A 19,400-nucleotide genomic window follows, 5' to 3' on the forward strand; every position below is an offset into this window, starting at 1 on the left:
GTAGTCATTAATTGAAGAATTGTTGGAAAGTGTGAAACGCCGTAAACGCAGAGATGTCATGTAAAAAAATTACAACGATTCATCTATGATTCATCTCCATCTGTCATATCTTGATCTGTCAAGTTGATTTGTTTGAGTGGTAGTGGTACCATCGCCATCTTGTGTATTTTATCGTTATCACTGAAAATTGTACGTGGACCGCGGTGCACTGCACGCAAGACTTGGGTTACAAGTTGAGGTTGTGTAAATTAATCGAAGTCAAGTTCGATTGCGCACGACAGCAAATCAAGCTTTCTGTGGATTGTGATTTTTTTTAACGTAGACACTTGTTAAAATATTGACCAATTCTACAATTTCTATTGCTGTCGTATTCTGAATTCGCCTATGTGAATAGTTCTACAACATCAAGCAAGACTGACGAGATAGCAGCACTTTCCAAGCAAAATGAGCGGAGTTCAGACAGGTACGTAACCATTAATATAAATCATACACTTTATTTGGTTCTCGGTTCTTAAGCATGGAATGATGTTACCGGCGTAAGTTTTCATTTACAATAGCGAAACAATATTTGCCTTCCTGTTTAGTATATTTGAAATACAGTCTACATATACAAGCATTGAAGAGGTATTGTAATGTAGGCTAGTCTAATTAGATTAAGTTTTAGTTAGACTGTCAGATTCGGTATTTATTGCTAAAATAACAAATATAATAAAAGCGATATTTTTTCACAACATCAAAAGTTAACAAAGGATGTATGTGGTTATGACTCATTGATACAGATCAAATTTTTTATAATATTTTGTGGACACCAGTGATGTGCAAATATGGTAATCATACAAGCTTTCATTGAGTGTCACCTGTCCCATTGTTGTGTGTGTAATTTTATTTATTTATCTCATATATATTGCACATAGGAAAACATTGTACAAACATTTACCAGTCAACTTTTATAATCAAATCTATCAAGCTAAATTAGATCTACTTCCTATTATTTCATATATGTAAGTCGGGTGATATTACGGTACCAGCAAGCAATGTGATGATAGAGACTGGATGTGGCCGTAGGATCTCAGGAAACAATGCAACCTCATTGTGTTTAGTTTTGATAAAATTGTTTTGATGAGTTATAGTTGACTTGACTGTTGAAAGAAAATTACAGTCAGTGAAAATCTTTACAAAGCCTTATTAAATACACTGAACTTTCAATGTCTGCTCATTGGAATAAGATTGATAATGGTTTGTAATACTTAGTACAATATATTAGATTTTTATAAAAAAGATTTAAATAGCTGAATACATGTATGTTCCTAATATCTTTATTTACTACTGGTTGCACGGCATGCTGCTCATGTGTTTACAAATTTATACTTCAAGCTCATGACTCATCAACTAACAACACACAATATAGCAATTAACTGAAACACCCCACAAAATAGCCATTTTCCTCTGTGCAATTCTATTCAAGTAAATAGATTCAAAAGTATATGTGCAGACAACATGCAAAAGGCCTATAATCTTATTTTCTAACAACTAAAATATAGATAGAGCATTCAATTCAATAGAGCATCATTTTTTAAAACTAACATGGAGCTAATGTTTTTTATAAATTTTTTAGTAAAACGTAATCAGAGGATGTTGATTAAACCTCTTTTTGCACCCATAAAATTATGTTGCCTAAAGTGTTAGCAATATTAATATGAGATACTCATCTCTATGAATTTAGAATATTTTCTATTAATTTTAACAAATAATTGAGGCGCCTTTGAGTAAGATAAAATACCAACCCCACATGGCTTGGCTTAGCTTGGTTAGGTTTAGGCGAGGCATGTCTACCAAGATCAAGCATTTTTGGGTAACAATCGCCTCACAAGCTTGCACATCTATAAGTTTTGCTTTTTAAAGTATCATGTGAAATTAAGAAATCCATCCATATCTATATGTTACTCCCAAATAAATTCTTAAAAGGTAGAGAAAGGTACACCAAGCAAAGTTGGCAGCGATTTACTCTACATACATTTTCAAAATATTTAAATTTACATATTACAAATTCTTAGTTGTTACCTAAATCTGATATGATTTACACTGCCACTGCCATGGTTGGCCGTCTGGCGTGTGTGCTCGTTGCGCATTCTTATCGGGGAAAAGAGGAAGCATATTTTTATTTTAAAATATTTCATAAAATGATATTGAAGTATGAATTGGAGGCATAACAATACATTTTTGTGCTTTTGTTTACATAATGAATTACAAGTGTCCATTGTACAAGCAGTGTATTTCAACCTTTTATTATATGTTTCTTTGTTCTTTGTATTTACTTAACCTTTATTTTTTTGTTTTTAGGGTTCCGTACCCAAAGGGTAAAACGGGACCCTATTACTAAGACTTCGCTGTCCGTCCGTCCGTCCGTCTGTCACCAGGCTGTATCTCACGAACCGTGATAGCTAGACAGTTGAAATTTTTACAGATGATGTATTTCTGTTGCCGCTATAACAACAAATTCCAAAAGCAGAATAAAATAAAGATTTAAGTGGGGCTCCCATACAACAAACGTGATTTTTGACCAAAGTTAAGCAACGTCGGGCGGGGTCAGTACTTGGATGGGTGACCGTTTTTTTTGTGCCGTTTTTTGCATTATGGTACGGAACCCTTCGTGCGCGTGTCCGACTCGCACTTGCCCGGTTTTTATGGTACATTTGTAAGTTAAGGGAACTCCCGAAATCTTACAGTTTTTAAAATTTTCATTAGATGTCCATTTTTGATTAGAGCACCATTAAAGAAATTCTCATATCTTATAGGCATAAATACAGCATTTTTTGGTTTTTCATCGCCAAATCCCGCATTTGTAAAAACCGACTTTACAAAACAGATTAACATGCTATATTCTATATCTATTATCCGCATTGGAGGCTGCCGATCCATCGAGCGACCTATCAACGAAAGGTGATTTTTCGAGAGCAAATGAACACGAGAGCTTTTCCTATCAAGAGATTCCGACAAAATCCCATCATCAGATCCTGGCGTGATGACAATAAGACCATCCGTGACGTCTCGTTTGGCGATTCATTTCATTTCCTTCCCTAGACGGCCTTTAACATTGGATGATCGCTAGTTACGTTTATGCACGAACCTGTGGTAGTAATTAGTGAGTCTTGTTTGTCTAACTGACGATTTGTACTACGCGTCAAAAGTAAAAACAGACCTGCGTCTATATAGGTATAGGTACCTATTTAGGTATAGGTACCTGTATTAGAAAACTTGGACTTATAGATTTTTTTTAACGAGAACTGTAGAAAATGTAGAGATCGATCTCTATTTGGGAAAGTATGCGTACTTTTAGTACGTCGTTTCATCCGCTACTATTAATGCTGACTCGTGTAACCCAACATCATGTTTAGGGAGAGTGACTGATGGGCATTACCATGATAGATGATAGGTATAGGGTGAATGTAGGTAGGCAATTATAATCCAAAGGTCAGATTTTCTTGTAATTTCTCGTTGTACAATTTTCATCCCTCAGATGATCAATTAACAAGCCATCCTCACTTATTCGTTATTACCGTTATTTAATTAAAATACCTCGAGCTAAATACAAATAGATAAATTAGAACATTCCACGCTCCTCTCAAGAGCTGTCCTGAAATTATTACGTTGAGCAATGGCAGCAATGCAAAACGCAATTACTTTCTGTTTGTTGCACAGCAAGCGAATGCCGAAATACGAACAGAAAATAGACGAGTCGTACCGACTGATGTGGCAAGCAAGATTGCTTATTTTTTCAGTTCGTGGTTTGGGTACCTAGTTTTTATTATCTTTCTAACTGGTGCTAGATTAAAGCAAAAAACTTTAGCTACATTGTCGGTCCAGGTCTACATACGTGTTTAATGTAATTGGGTCCATTGAACTCAAACTCTTTATGGTGTATTAAAAATAAGCAGTTACGTGCTAGTTAAGTTAGGAGTCTCTGACACGAAGCTGTTACAAATCCCCACCCGACGCGCTGCATGACTCACTATCATACAAACTAGTCGTGTAATAGGTACCTATTCTGTTTTTTATTCTCAGTTAGAGTAGCAAAAATGACGTAACAAAAAGATGGTCCAGCCAGCCAGCGCTCTGGGCCCGGCCGCCGCTCGCTCGAGGCACTGTCAATAAACTTTGGCCGCGCAAGGTGAGCTCGAATCGTGTCTGTTGTTTTGTTCGTGTTCGTACTCGGCCAGAAAACATTAAGCGCGCTCTCTGCTGCCACGTGACATATTTACAACATATGTCGAACTAACATAAAATAGGTTAAAAATACTGCTTTACGCGTCAGAGGTCAAGATCATTTAATATAATATTCCAAGTTTGGAGCTCATGCGGCCGCCGGTGAAAGTGGCGAATACGAGCACTCGGGCAGCGGCGCGAGACGGACGCGGGCGTGCTAGCGGGCCCGACGTGGCGGAAGTGAATTGAAAAATATCTCGCCTGTGGTTACAATACGGGTCGCATATGTTGCGTTCGCGGCGAGCGCATCGCGAATATAGTGACATGAAGTTACCGTAAATAAACGCTCCGTGTACTAAGTGTCAACTCGATCGTGTTTTGTTTTTATTATCAAACATGTTAAATAGTAGCGACGGACGTAATAGATAAGAAATAGTGATGGCTAGCAGCGGAGGAGTCGAGCCGGCGAGCTTGGAGTACATGGAGGATCCTTACTTCTTGCCGCCGGACGACGACTCGACGCCTAGCTTCGATGTGGCCGTGGACGAGCTGGATGAGCTGGAGGAGCGCGCCTGGCCCCAGGACGACCTGGACGCCTCCTGGCGCGCGCTCCCGGACCTCGCAGATGCAGCACTGTGCATTGAAACAGAATTCTACATGGACAATCGGCGCAGAAGGGTCCGCATATTCAAAAAGAAAATGCGCGAAGTTAGAGTCACCTTTCAAGATTTATCTAAGCCATATCTTGCCAAAGTGTCCAGCCACACGAATTATAAAAAGTTTTTAGGTATCACACCTGGAGGTCAGTAAACGTTAAATAAACAACACATTCACCCACAGGTGTTTGCGGCAAATTGTAAACCATTGTTAGGTATAAAACAAATACCTATATTCTCGATAACAGGTATTTAAATGAGTATTTGCGCTTTTGTGCCTTCAATAGTGCACGTAACATGTAATTTTAGCGCAAAATTCGATTAAAAATACGATAGCGCACCTCAACATTATGCTAATAACACTCATTAAGTACTCGCTAGACTTGAACGCATATGTTTGTGCATTGATACTTTTAGTTTTTAGTAGGCACCGTAAACTGGGGTTACTTTGATTCGTGAAGTAACCTTAATCAACGATTTTTAACTATGAGGAGTTGTTTTCTGAACACTCTTGTCATGCATTTCTGTTAAGGTCGCCAACCACATCATAACATTTTTAAGTTTGCGTTCAAAAATCAACTGCCTATTCCTCAAAAATCGATGATCAAGGTTACCCCACTAATCAAAGTAACGTAAAGTATAAGTAAGTAAAGAATAAAGTCGCACATATTAACAAAAGTGCGGCCCGCTTCAACTTCCTTAACTACTTTGTGGCCCTTGGATGCTAAAAGGTTGCCGACCGCTGCTATAGAGAATAAGAATACTAATATTAAAATTTTTGCTTATATTTAAACAGTTTCGGAAGTTTTTGTATTTCATCTTTTTTTTTCATATTCTAATATTCATTTGAACGACAATTGTTAGAGTACTTAAAACGTAACTCACGCACAACTAGTAAAAAATGACAATGAACTTGTTTTCTTCTTTGACGCCACGCTTAGATGAACATGCAAATCGCTGCTATAGAATTGTGTCATTTGAAATTTATCGTGTGTAAGTTAGAGGTTTTCTAATTGAATGCGCGAAACATTATGCAAATATCACTGTTGACGTCATGCAACGTTACCGTAGATATTTTTTGTCATTTTTGTTTTATCTTCAATTGAAGCTAACTACCATTCTTTTAGCTAACTAGAATTTTATGACCGTTCTTAGTTATATACGTACTTACGCGGAGCCTTGCGAGGCTGGTTGAAGTCTACAAACTATAAATAGTCTTGACAAGAATGTGGTTTGTTCCAGCTGAAGAAGTGATCCCCGGCGCGGGCGCCGGCGGCGACACGCAGACACCCGACGAGCTCGCGGGTCTCACGCCCGAGCAGGCGGAGCAGCTCCGCGCGGAGTGGAGTCGTGAGCTCGCGCGCGTCGACGATGAGATCGCCACCCTGCGCACCGTGCTCAACAGCAAGGTAATCTATACGTGAATTTACGCGGAGTGTAGGTTCACGTTCGCGTGGATCGATAACGAGGCGACTTGACAGTTGACACCGTCCGTCGACCGCGACAGTTGCACAGAGGCACGGCAAGCTGCTCCATGGCAAGAGGAGTTGGAGACAGCATGGGTCGATGACTTACCCTGGATACTCGATAGCTAACAGAGACAGGCTAAGCCGAGTGGTCCTGCGAGCACGTGCTCCTTGACGACGTGGTGCCTCGCTTATGAGATAAGGCCCACGTCTCACATCATCTTAAACCCTTTTAAGAAATCTGCCTCGTTTACAACAATGAAGGTTGCTTATTCCATACCTATCCATGTGATGAAAGTTTCAAATTTCATAGATACCATCTGTAGACGACATTAAGCTTTAGGTTCTGAAGTTTAGTGCTTACGATACACATCGACAATTTATACGAAAAGTAAAGCCTGACAACAGTTTATTTGACCCTCGCCATTTTGCGGATGCGGTAGAATGAAACAGCAATATCACTTCCTCCCTCTAACGCATAAATGCGTCCCATGGAGTGGCCGGCGATGGCCCATTGTGTACTGGGGCTAGATATGAGCGCCGATAGGCATTTAGTCGGCGGCGGCGCGCCGGTCAAAATCGGTCGGCGGCGGCGGCGAATCGGCGGCGTGGCCTTGAAACACCTTTGATTAACGAAAAAAGAATACAAACCAAAATTTTACCGAAAATACATGTTTTGCTGCAAGAAAGTTATAAAATAAGTGCATTTTTCAATTTCAAGCAAAATTTATTGAATAAAGGTACGAAAGTTTTTTATATAGTATAAACGATATCGTGCAGCATCAGAGGCGGTCTTAATCTTGGCGAGGCTCTGGCCGGCCGTCCGGACGATCTTTGCGTGGCCCTTATCTTTTGTGCTAGTAAAAAGTAGCGGATTGACTGTATCAGGGAAACGTCTGGTCGACAGTCCAAAGTGCCGAAGTAAGGAAAACCAAGCTCCGTCATTAACCAATATCAACCCAACAAACCGATTTACGTCAAAAAGTGAGGCCCACGGCCGAGCTCCACCTAACATCGAAGACCTGTTTCCGACGCCTTCCCATGCGTGGCCAGATGCTGAGCTGCAGGTAAGCTTACAGCTTAGAATCGAACGCCAAGTGTGAGCTTGGCTGACGGCCGAATGTGCGGAGCGCCGACTACGGCGCGCTTCTGTGCGAGGCCGAAGGCCAAGCTGTAAGAGAGCAGAGCTTGGAATTGAACTATTGGTCCAGTGTAAAGCAAGTCCAAAGGCCGATTAAGACCGAGGCCATAGTGTTAAAGACCTGGAGCTTTCCTGCAGGTGCATTTGTGCGAGGCCAAAGGCAGTGGAGCTAAGATCGGAGAAGAACCAATGACCAAGCATTTTAAAAGCGAGGCCGAAAATTAGGCTCCAAACAGGGCCGAAAACTTGAAGGTTCAGATAGCGGCTTACTTCTATGCGAGCGATGCGAGGGCAAAGCTTGAAATTTGAACAATGGCCAAGCTAAATGAGACCCGATTCCGTGTCCGATGCCTTCCGTGCACAGCCAACGGCCACCGTTGGGCGTGAAAGCACTTAATTTAATATCTGAAATTAACCCCCTTTTACACCTTTTAAAGACATTCAACCATTCTTGCAATGGTTAAATTAGCGGTGAATGACGATTGAGCTAGCCAGCTGGCAAAATTAGTCATTTCGTTGCCCTAACACTAGTAACGTGGTTACCAAACAGAAAAGTTTAAATTTACCATCGATATTTTTGAATTATATGGACCTAAAATGCCTTTTGAATGTCTATAAGCTATTCAGACTGGCCCCGTTAAAGATCTAAACTAGATAAAATATATATTATCTGATTCTGAAAGTAGTAGTACCTATCAAGGTCACGCCGATGCCACGCCGATAGCGCAGCGTCGGCGGCGGCGGCGCGAAAATTTTGTCGGCGGCGGCGGCGCGCCGGCGCGGCGCTCATATCTAACTGGGGCCTTAAACAAATAGAAAATATCTACGAATATATTCAAATATAAACGGTTTTATTACAAAAATGCCAAAAAAATATTCCAAAGATTCGAAAAAAATTGTAGTGAATGCAATCAAATACTTACGGCTTAAAAAACAAGACCGAAGTGATCCCATAAGTGTTCCGTAAACAAAGTTTTGTACGGAACACTAAAAAGAAGGATTACATAGCATTCCAATAAACAATGTTTTAAAGTTGGTTGTTGACATGACCGGTATTGACGTTTTATAGTGCGGTTGTATTGAACTGGTTATCGTATCGTATAGAAAGTAACTCAAGAAAATTGGAGCAATTGCTGTGACCATGTTAAAATACGGAACACTAAAAATTGAAGACGATTATAGGAATAAAGGTCCTATAATCGAATTGGAGACTGAACGTTTTATAATCGAGGTTGGTGGTCCTGAAAGCGACACAACATCTGATGAAAATAAGACTTCGTCAGAGTCATAAAACGAAGGATATATAAATATTGAATATTTAGAATCAGATTTTGACGAATAGGTACATTCTTCGAGCAACACGGAAGGGAGGCGGCATTCGCACTATTTCCCCTCTGCCGAGGTACAAGATTAGCGCGTCAATAAAATCTAGCGCGGGTAATAAAACTAGTTGCAGTTGGATTTTTCACTAGACTGAGTCCAGACGCGCGCGTGAACACTGCTGCACAAAAATGCCTGTTTGCTCGGTTTTTTCTTATAAAAAGAGGTCGGGGACATCAAATTTACAAAAAGAAAGTGTTACATTTCACATGTAATATTTTTTTTTTACATATCATACGTTTAATTACATTTAAATACAATTATTATATTTTAGTCTCAAGTAATTGTTGGATTTATCGATTTTGCTCGCTCAGTACAAATTGCGGATCGGTCGAGCGACAAATCCGACTTCTCATCTCTCAGAATACAATGACATACTTCAAAGAAAATGTGTTAGTGTGCGTGTTGTGACACTAGTCACTCGTCCGTACACAAAAAGAGATCGAGGTTTGCAAGATTTGTCTTTGACGTGTGTCATTTTCTATGTATTTGTGTCGTCATTACAGAGGGCCTACCGCAAACCACGTTCGACGTGTTGCCTCCCTGTCACACTTACGTATGAATTTACAAGTGCCATAGAGAGGCAACACGTCGAACGTGGTTCGCGGTAGGGCCTTTGATTGGATTTTGTATGTAAGTGTGTGAGAAGTGCGACTGTGTGCACCTTCCCCCCGCGAAAAATGGCAGAATGATTTGTACGGTGAGATATCGCTTGGGCCCCTCCCTTCCGACGTGTCGGAAGCCGGTGTTGCTCGAAGGGTACATTGAAAGAACCGAATTCTCTGTAAGTAATGTTTCTGACATTATACGAGTATCAACATGAAGCCAATGCCCACTACCCCAACTATACATGACGTACGCACATTATTGCCATACGTAAGCTGTTTGCAGCGACACTATCTCAGGGTTAAATAAACTGTTGTCAGGCTCACAATTACTTTTTGATGTCGGAAAGTCGTGATTTCTCTTGAATATCTGGTTCCTTTTATAGCGGTTTTAACGGATTCATAATGGTTCACATTAAGATCTTTCTTTTTTTGAATAAAGAGTGTTCAAGTTGGCAAATCCAGCAATGCGGTTTTTGTCATTAGGAAGCAATTATAAAAAGACAACCGGCAATCGAAACAGATGGTTTTTTTTATTGGGAACGTCATTTTATTTAATACCAATAAAGTTTATTTAGCACCAATAAAATTCCAATGCAATATTTTCAGATGCGTCAAAGCTCCGAACTTAAAAGAAAGCTCGGCATCACAGTGTGGAAGGAGATTACTGAAGACGTCAATCAAGGTTTTAAAAATGTGAAGGAAAGCCAAGTGTAAGTAGCCTGTAGGTCTAGCCAAGGTTACAATCGCTATCGCTTCGACAACGAAAAGCTTTATGTCTCTCTATCGCTCTTCCATATTAGTGCGACAGCGACAGTTGCGTTTCGATCGCTACGGAGCGTGAGCGATTGGCATCTTGGCTACGCGGCCTGTATTATAAGATTTCAACGTAAACATCGTCAGGTGCATTGCATTAAGTACATTACATTGTCAATTTTCAATGTTAAAACAATTCTTGAGGGTTAGAGCATAAACATGCATTAGTGAAGCTTGGGTGCATTGCTCGCTTTTTGTTTTGCTTTGTATACTAGTACATATATATAATTATGCAAGTAGAAAATGTGGCGGTGTTTTAAAATCTTCTTTTATTCACTTTTGGTTTGTTGCACAACAGCTATCAATCAATAGAAACTCGCGTGGCAGCGCTTACTCAAGCTGTGACCGAAGCACCAATGTAAGTACATTGTAATGTCTTACAATGGGGTTGGCGACTGTCAAAGGTTTGCATAGATGGCGCCATCATAGCTTGCCCCTTTTTCTATGAGATTTGGCTTAAAGGGCTGGCATCCAGGGTATTAAAAAAACAAAAATTTGACATAATTCTAGGGATTGACGGGGCAAGCTATGATGGCGCCATCTGCTAAAAACTTCCACCGGCCAACCCCATTAGGGCTGATTTAGACGGCGCGTGAGCTCGCATGCGACTTTAGTTACATTGCGGACTTGGTTACGTCCAATTTAACTAACCGATCAAAACCGGCAATGTAATGAAAACCGCATGCGAGTTCTCGCATCGTCTAAATGAGCCCTTAGGGTAAACAATCCCGTCGTTTGTAAGACGTAACGTAACGACAAAAGAGGTTACAATTTGACTGAACATAGTCAACATGTGTATCTTTTTATTGGCGATAATAAATTGTTTGCCCTACTTAGTAGAATGGTTTACACATTTTTTTTGTTATGGTTAGCGGTGAGAACGCTTTTTAGAGGTACTTAGATGGTTAAACTGTAGTGATTTGGCATGGTTTTTGAGTAATAAATAACTGTTCTAACCCAAAAGAACTTGTATTCTACTAGATATGTTAATTAACTATTGTAATGTTGACATTCGTTTGATGTATTCGCTATTAGTAAGTACAATGTGTAAAATGAGTTACTAACGAGCATTTATTTACTTAACGAGTAAACTAATTTGTGGTGTCTTTATTAAAATTGGTCATTATTTAATGTGAATGTAAGTAAGTAATAGTCACTGTTTATAAACTGGAAAACAGGTAAAAATATTTGGTAAGAAATAAAACGAAAATATTGATCTTTGGACAAGAATCTCTTATGATTTTCTTTGCGTGATTCATGATATGAATGTTAATTATATTGCAGTGACTGTTATCAGATCAATAGTCATTTTTATCACTGCCATTAGGCTTTAGGTACCAAGCACGCAAGCGCCTGCCATAGTCATCTTTTATTGAAAACAGTTTCTATCACATTCATTTTCAAGAGTACTGATGAATCACAGGTTGACACAGTTACCTTTCCTTCCAATATAATGTCGGATAACAGTTGATAGTATACATCTATGTATCGCAATATTTTGAATGAAGTCATCGATTTTATTGTAATCTCACGTTATCATTTTTGTTAAGTTTATTCACACTTAAGTCAATGTGTGTTATCAGACATCCTTTGCCATGATCAGTTTAACGCCTAGAATAGACAAGATTAAATAAAAGTAGAATAGAAGGATATCAACAATACATTAATCATTTCGATATAGCTTCCGTTAAAGTAATAATCGTTATTGTTGCCACAGCTGAAGCGTGCTCCATATTAAAACCAAAACTGTCGTCTAAGAAATACCGTTACAATACTACTCTAATGATAAGGACTGTATCGTTTATTATAAATACAGATAAAACCTGGTCTAACTGTTGACGTGTGTATTATTTTGTATTACTATGTTCTTAAGGTATAATCTGGGGGTATTTTTAAGACATATCTGATATAAGAATGTTTTACATTTATTTTATTTTAGGGACTTTATGATGATTTTAATACCTTCTAGCAAATGTAATTCGGACAAGCCTATCGAGCTTAATTTGAGACTATTTCACCGATTCCTTAGTACGATTTAAAGAAACAAAAGGTTAATATGCTGCCAAAATATGCCATCTAAGTGTCCTTTTCATGATTGCTCAATTGAACATCCACAGAATAAATGTGGTGTATTTTATCTTTACATGAAAACGACTTTTTATGCAACATTTTGGATTCCCGTCAATTTCTGACGCCAGGGAAATGACGGAAACAGCTAAAAGAATCTACCGAAATCCAAAGCCTAACGGACATTCATGGCGTTGAACCATGGCTAGAACAGGTCGATAGAAACGCTCCATGATGGTTATATTGTATACCAAAGTCGGGGTTGTCGTAAGTAACATGCCATATTTTCAAAAAGGCCACCAAGCACAGATCCAAAACTTTTTTTCCAACTAAAAGAAATGATTAGACTATGCCCAGATGTTTCGCTTTACGAATCATATGTAATTGCTGTTTACATAGTACGATTTTTTTTGTGTAATACTTATCTTGTTCGCAAACCGTAAATTTTCTTGTAGTATTTGTCCGAAATCGTTGTAGTTACTCGGGAGGATTGGGTAAATATTGTCCAAACCATATGCTTTACGTGATCTCCCAGGACGAAATGTTACTTATTATTAAAGCACTAATTAAACTATATGTGTAATTTTTTAATAAAAACATAATACCAGAAAAAACGGCTAAGTAAAGTTGTATTTATAATAAACGATACAGTCCTTATACATATTACTTAAATATACCTATTTTTTTAAATCATTTATTTACAAATAATATACGTATTATGTTATGATAACTATTAAATTTGCACCGTACTTCATGTGCAAGCTGGACACCGGCATAATTTTTAAAATACAACATATCCCTATTACTTACGCCTTACACAACTTCTTAGGGTCGGTGGGTTCATATAAGAACCTTTCATCACATAGGTAAACTCTGATTTCCCATATTAAGTTTCCGTGACACAAATGTACCGTGACATCTTAGCTTAGCGCAGACTTATTTCTTGTTCTTCTTAGTCGTTTCACTCTTGGCAAAGTGGTCAAGGTTATCATTTCAGCAATTGGTGACAGGCCGCCATTCTTCACTAATGGCTGCCTTTGTGGTGCATTCGGGTGCCGAGCCAACTATTTACCAATGTGTTTTTAATCCGCAGATACCAAAAAACGGAATCTGTGATAAAATCGACGGCGGAGAAGACCACGTCGATCCTGGGAGGCATCACCGCCGGCGTGTCCACCAAGCTCGGCCAGATGCGCAACTCCGAGTCCTTCCGCTCCATCGAGGAGCGCGTCGGCTCCGCCTACGAGAACGTTAAGGTAAGACGAAGACAACAACAAATATTTTCAACTCGCATGTAACCCAATGTAGCACTTTACAGCACTCTGATGTGTAATCCACTAAAGGAATCTTCCTTCGATCTCGACCCACAGCGAAAAAAAGAACACAAATTTGACGGTCGATGTAGATGACTTTATACCGTTCCGTACACTACATCGCGATGCTAACATTTGACAATCTAGCTGCTACAAAATAAAGGTGCCCAACTAAGAAAATCCCGGCTCTCATCATATATGCCGACGACAAGTTAGCCCTCAAACGGAACGCACGCTCCGACAGAACTCTTTCAAGTGTTTATTCGTACTTACAGGGCAAGGTGGCGTCCCGGTCGAACTCGACGCAGAGCTTCGACGAGGCGCTGCGCGACGCCAGCCGCGCGGCCAGCGGCGCCACCTCGCCCACCATCCCCGAGCACAAGCCGCTGCCCTAGTGCGGCGCGCACACACCGGACACCAGGGCTCCACTACCGACCCACTCCACAGGCGATTCACTACGGGCCAGTCGCACCGACCACTAATAGTGGATCGACGTCCCTCGGCGGTCAACTATGATGATATTTCTTATACGATACAATTTTGAGAACACTTTAATGGGTGTTAAGACAGACGGCTCGTGCGACCGACCCTAACTCGACCTCATACTGCAACATGCACGGAATGTTGAAGAGTGTAAACGCATGCTCGACAGTTTTGGATTCTTTTGGTCCTAGCGCTATAATTACTGCCTCGGCCCCTGAGTTACGGAAGCGTTTATCATTCATACACCAGTACTTGATCTAAGCAAGTGTGATTGGATTTTGCAACTAGTTGACACTCGGGGTAGTCCGGACACGCTTCCCGTAATCATTCTTAAAATGCTTGCACTTTAAGTTAAAACTTCATTGGCTTTATGACGTATTGAGTATTTTATGATAGTTTGCAATCGTGTCTAATATTTATACATTATTTATTATGTGTCGCAGCTGGTTGGGCGGTAGCGTTGTGGCGAAACTACAATATTCTGATTTGATACCTTAATTCGAACCCCATTATTACTTTTGTTATGTTATTTATATTAGAATTAATGTACTTAATGGGGGATCAGTGTTACGCTACGAGGTATCCTATTAAAGAGATATATGTCGATTACTATTTAATTTCGTTCGTATTCTTTTAGCCCATGACTAATAGTTTTATCACTGTTTAGGAAATAATATCAGTTAGAACGTTTGTTTCGCCAATAATTTAGTAGGTCCCTTCTAGATGTTTCCTCCTTACAAGTTTATGTCAGATTTAATCACAATTGAGCATATGCATGTAATTGTAGTGAGTGTACGTTGGATTCTTCAAGACTGCCTGATGGCCTCTAATCACTTTACCTAAAGGGTACTTTATTATATACTTGTGTCTAAAATGCATTCCACGAAAGTTACTCATTTATAGTGTCTATTTAATGTTTTTAATGTTAAATTTGTGGTGAGACGAAGATAAATTCAATAAACGTTGGTACGCTATGAACGATTGATTACAATAGTATAATATGCCTGTTGAAGGACAACAAGACCTCACCGACGTCCTTAGGTCCAGTTGATAACTAAAACTAATATAATATTTTTGTAAGATGCTTAGCTTTCCTTTACTTATAAAATATTTTCACTATTTACATCAAATACCTTAAGAATGGTAAATAAAATTTATGTATAAAAGCCCAGATGTTTTAATTATTTAACCACATGCATTTGACCTTTCGTTGGTAATTCATCATTTATTTATTTAACCTTTATTGCAAAAGGCGGACTTAATGCCATAAGGCATTCTCTACCAGTCATCATGACCATGATGGACTCGGACAATAGGGTATATTCCTACTAGTCAAATCAGTTACTTTTTTAGAACTGTCAAAACGATTTGATAATATGCACGGAAGAAAGAATGAGCGCGCCGCGCTCTGACGGGAAACGGCATGTGCCTGGATTAGTATGAGAACCTATGTCGCCAAAACGCTGTCACAAAAATTGGCCATATTTTCTTATTTCGAAAGGGATTACGAGCCCTTGCCCATCACAGTAATTTGAACTTTACAGTCAAGAAAATTATGTCGAAATTGCACTACGATTTTTATTTTTTTGTAAAAATACACAAATCATTGACAAATTGTCATTTATGCTCTATCCCTTTTACACTTGCATGGCTTTTCCAAGAGTGAATGCGATAGGATAAAATATTCGACTATGAGATTGAGACATGCGATAGGGATGTGCATGATTCGGTGTGATATCGATAAACGCTTATTTATGATCAATGTACACGTAAACTATTCAGTTTTTTTATACATATGTATTACTATATTTTCGACGATTAGGTACCTAGGTACTTACTTTTTAACCTTTTGGCCGCCGGACCTAGTCCGCAAAGACGCTCACTCACACGCCAGAGCAAATTTTAAGTAAACAACTAATAAAAAGTTTAGGGATTGCAAATAGTGATATCGATATTTACAATATTATGGTAAAAATCTTTTTAATTTAGCTTTGTTCTTATCCTGTTTTAATTTCATTCCAAATTGCCAAAATTAAACATATGTTTTACACCCGAAAATGTTTAAAATATAGGGATTTAACATAAAAAACAACCACTAAACAATGTCGATTCAAGACGTGATATCGCCGCACTAGGCTGTACGAGAAGTCTTTTATACAAGACAACGGCGCCCATGGACTGCCCGCAATGCAGACCGACAAGGACTGTTTCCGCGCGGATCAAGTAATAATAGTCTCTAGGTCAACGGCGTAAGCGCTTGTCGGTACGTAAACTTTATTGGCGTAACGTTAAAGCTGCGCATCATGTGTCGATAAAGTCAATATACCGGAACTGTTTTAGTGAAAATTACACGTGGGTTGAATTTTTAATGAGTGAAGATATTATTCCGGAATTAGAATCTATCATTATAATTTCAGTTTGGTTTACATTAATCTATAGGTAAACTCTTATCAAAAAAACGTTCAACGACTTGTTACAAAAAAATTACACATTAACTTCAATGTTATAACAATAAAAGTAAAGTCTGATAAACAGGTATGTCCCACACTTGTGCGAAGCGGTCGCTGCGGTGTATCCCTTCCCACTAAGCTATAAAATAACATCAATTATTTTTTTTATTTATCTCTTCTGCAATTAAATAGTCCACAATCTACAATGGCAAATTTACTTGTCTGACTCTACTTTATAGAGCTAAAGAAGCTACCTGAACTTTAAATATAGTTATGCCTATCTGACTTTCGTTCTACGTATTCTAGTAAGTAGTTACCTACTATTCGTTGAAAAAAATTGGCGATTAACAAGTGTTCAAATACTTAGATAAAATCATATTTCTGACTTTATATTTACTTTAAAAATTCCCATATCGAGTTAACATTCCCATCCCTAGCTGTCTTTTATACAAGACAACGGCGACGAGGAACATGAAAAATGTTGAAAATTGGAGCAATTTTTTTAAATGCCTTATTATAAAAGAAGGGATTTATATAGCGGCTTAAAAAGCAAATAAATGAAAAAACAAAGACCTTAAATATGAACACGAGTGTAAATGAAATTGCAATTTTTATTATTTTCACATTAACTCAGTGGTTGAATTTGTGTCTTGTATACAAGACGACGGCGCCAGCGTATCGTTCTATCGTTGTCTTCTATACCGGACAACGGCGGTCAAAGGGTTAATAATGAAATCTCGTATTGAAAGTAATCACGCCACCAACCACGCATATAACTGTAAGCGAGTAGGTATATACTAAAAACTGTTACTCTTTAGCACACCCCAGAACAATATTGCTTTGTAATGACGCGAAATAATAACCTGCTAGCCAATTAGTGTTAACCCGTTGTGTACTTATAGTTTTTTTTAATTAAATCAAATTTCTTACCCTCCCACCGCGATGCGTGTGTGCGTGCGTGAAAAATACGCGAGATGCGTATTTTTTACCTGCAATTAACATTCTCACTAGATGCGTGCGTAAAAAATACGCAAGTAAGTGTAAGTGTAGTTAATAAGTGTTCACAATACTTATTAACTAGCACGCTATTATTTTAAGGCAAAACAAAGCAATAATGTTGTGTCATACATCAATATGAATCTCCGATATAAGCTCGTATGCGAAATTATTAAAAAATGCTAATTATAAACAATGGAAATATTAACAATATTTTTTGCACTTAGACGGTTATCAACTTATCGCAATAATGCGGATAGAAATACCGCTCTGATGTACGAGCGAGATAGCACTATGCACGTTTTTACCGGAGCATGGTGTGTAGTCGCATCCAATGTGAAGAACGCTTCAAGATTTGTGCAAGCTTGTGGAGCGGGCTTTAGACTGGCCAGCAAATACCCGGCAGTAAAATTATGTGACAGCTTAAAACTGACACCTTACCTACTCGTATTTAATAGAGAAAATTGACAAATATGTATGGCTACTAGATACTATACTATAAGAAAAACTTAAAATCAAATAATCCATTGAATTGCAATAAATAAGTATGAACATATTTTGTACCTACATAATATAAAATGTGCATAGGCGACGACTTTTTTGATATGATCATCCAGAGGCAAAACAAAAATAAATTATTAAGAACATGTATGAACATAAACAAACCGAACTGTGTATATACATATATACGAACATCGACATCGATAACTTTTTTGATATGGTCCTCGCACTGTGGGCGAATAGCGCACCCGTACATGACTTTTACGCTAAGTAGATATCAACCTTATCTCTTTTACATAAATCTGATTTTTGTACTAAACAATCCAAAAATCCTTGCGGAAATCGAAAATGTAAAAAATATTGAAATATTACATAAAATAATACTTACCGATCGATGATATGAAATGCCTCCATATGTAATATTTTTTGTCCCGCTAGTGTTTTTACACTCCAAAACGGAGCAGCACGGCATATTCGTAATTATTTCTAATTTTTACTGGAATCGTTTTCACATCTGACATGTCAAAAGCGCCATGCTGAACTGTCACACGACTGACAATAGTCTGTGCTGAAAGTGTATGCAGCTAACCACAATCTTGCCACACGCTATAGACATACGTTTCACTTCTATTACTTCTTTGTTTTGTGATAATATGGAATTTATATGAAACATTACATCGTGGTGTCACGGTCAATTCACCTACTTTTTATACTTCTATCCGATTTATTAAATAGAACTTGTGTTTAAAAATAACTTTTATCTGGTGCTTTATTTCATGCATGGTGTAAAATCATTTATTTTAAATACAGTATAATACCCTATTGTCTCTCCTGTTTCCGAACGACAGGAGTATGTCCCCGCCGGGCACATATGGGAATAAAGGTGCTTTAAGTATATAAATAATTCCCATTTGTCCCCGCCTCATGTATGGCGACGGTCATGTGGAGCGAGGATGATGGGAATACACTTTAAGGTGGTTCGCTTTCCATGCAAAAAACAATTGCGTTATATTAAATTTACTTTCAAATGTTTATTTGAGCTAAAATTATATAAAAACTTTTTTTATACAGAAATCACGCAAAAAACGTTATTTTGGTATTGGATTGATAACAACTAAATCGTTTTTTGCATGATTTCTGTATAAAACATAGTTATACTATCAATTTAGCGCAAATAAACATTTGGAAGTAGACAGATGCGCACATATTTAAACATATAGTAATAGTGTATAATTACTTAATATAACGCAATTGTTATTTGTATGGAAAGCAAACCACCTTAAACTTCATGATAATCATGATTGAGAATTAAAACTTCAAATG

At 38.4% G+C, this 19,400-nt stretch overlaps 1 protein-coding gene across 3 annotated transcripts; it reads left to right on the plus strand.

The window, feature by feature from the left end:
- Positions 1–127: 127 nt before the first annotated feature.
- On the plus strand, positions 128–15,296 carry LOC134680155 (tumor protein D54). Of its 3 annotated transcripts, none has more exons than XM_063539220.1 (6): positions 128–463; positions 6,102–6,268; positions 10,061–10,164; positions 10,566–10,625; positions 13,428–13,590; positions 13,923–15,296. In XM_063539220.1, exons 1-6 carry the CDS (start codon positions 445–447, stop codon positions 14,040–14,042), a joined length of 633 nt encoding a protein of 210 aa, XP_063395290.1. In that variant the 5' UTR covers positions 128–444; the 3' UTR covers positions 14,043–15,296. The 3 variants fall into 3 exon arrangements, with proteins under 3 accessions (XP_063395290.1, XP_063395288.1, XP_063395289.1); XM_063539218.1 differs by lacking the exon at positions 128–463 and adding an exon at positions 4,304–5,005; XM_063539219.1 differs by lacking the exons at positions 128–463; positions 10,566–10,625 and adding an exon at positions 4,380–5,005.
- Positions 15,297–19,400: the final 4,104 nt, after the last annotated feature.

The sequence above is a fragment of the Cydia fagiglandana genome, chromosome 3 (genome assembly GCF_963556715.1).
Source record: "Cydia fagiglandana chromosome 3, ilCydFagi1.1, whole genome shotgun sequence".
Taxonomy (NCBI): Eukaryota; Metazoa; Arthropoda; class Insecta; order Lepidoptera; family Tortricidae; genus Cydia; species Cydia fagiglandana.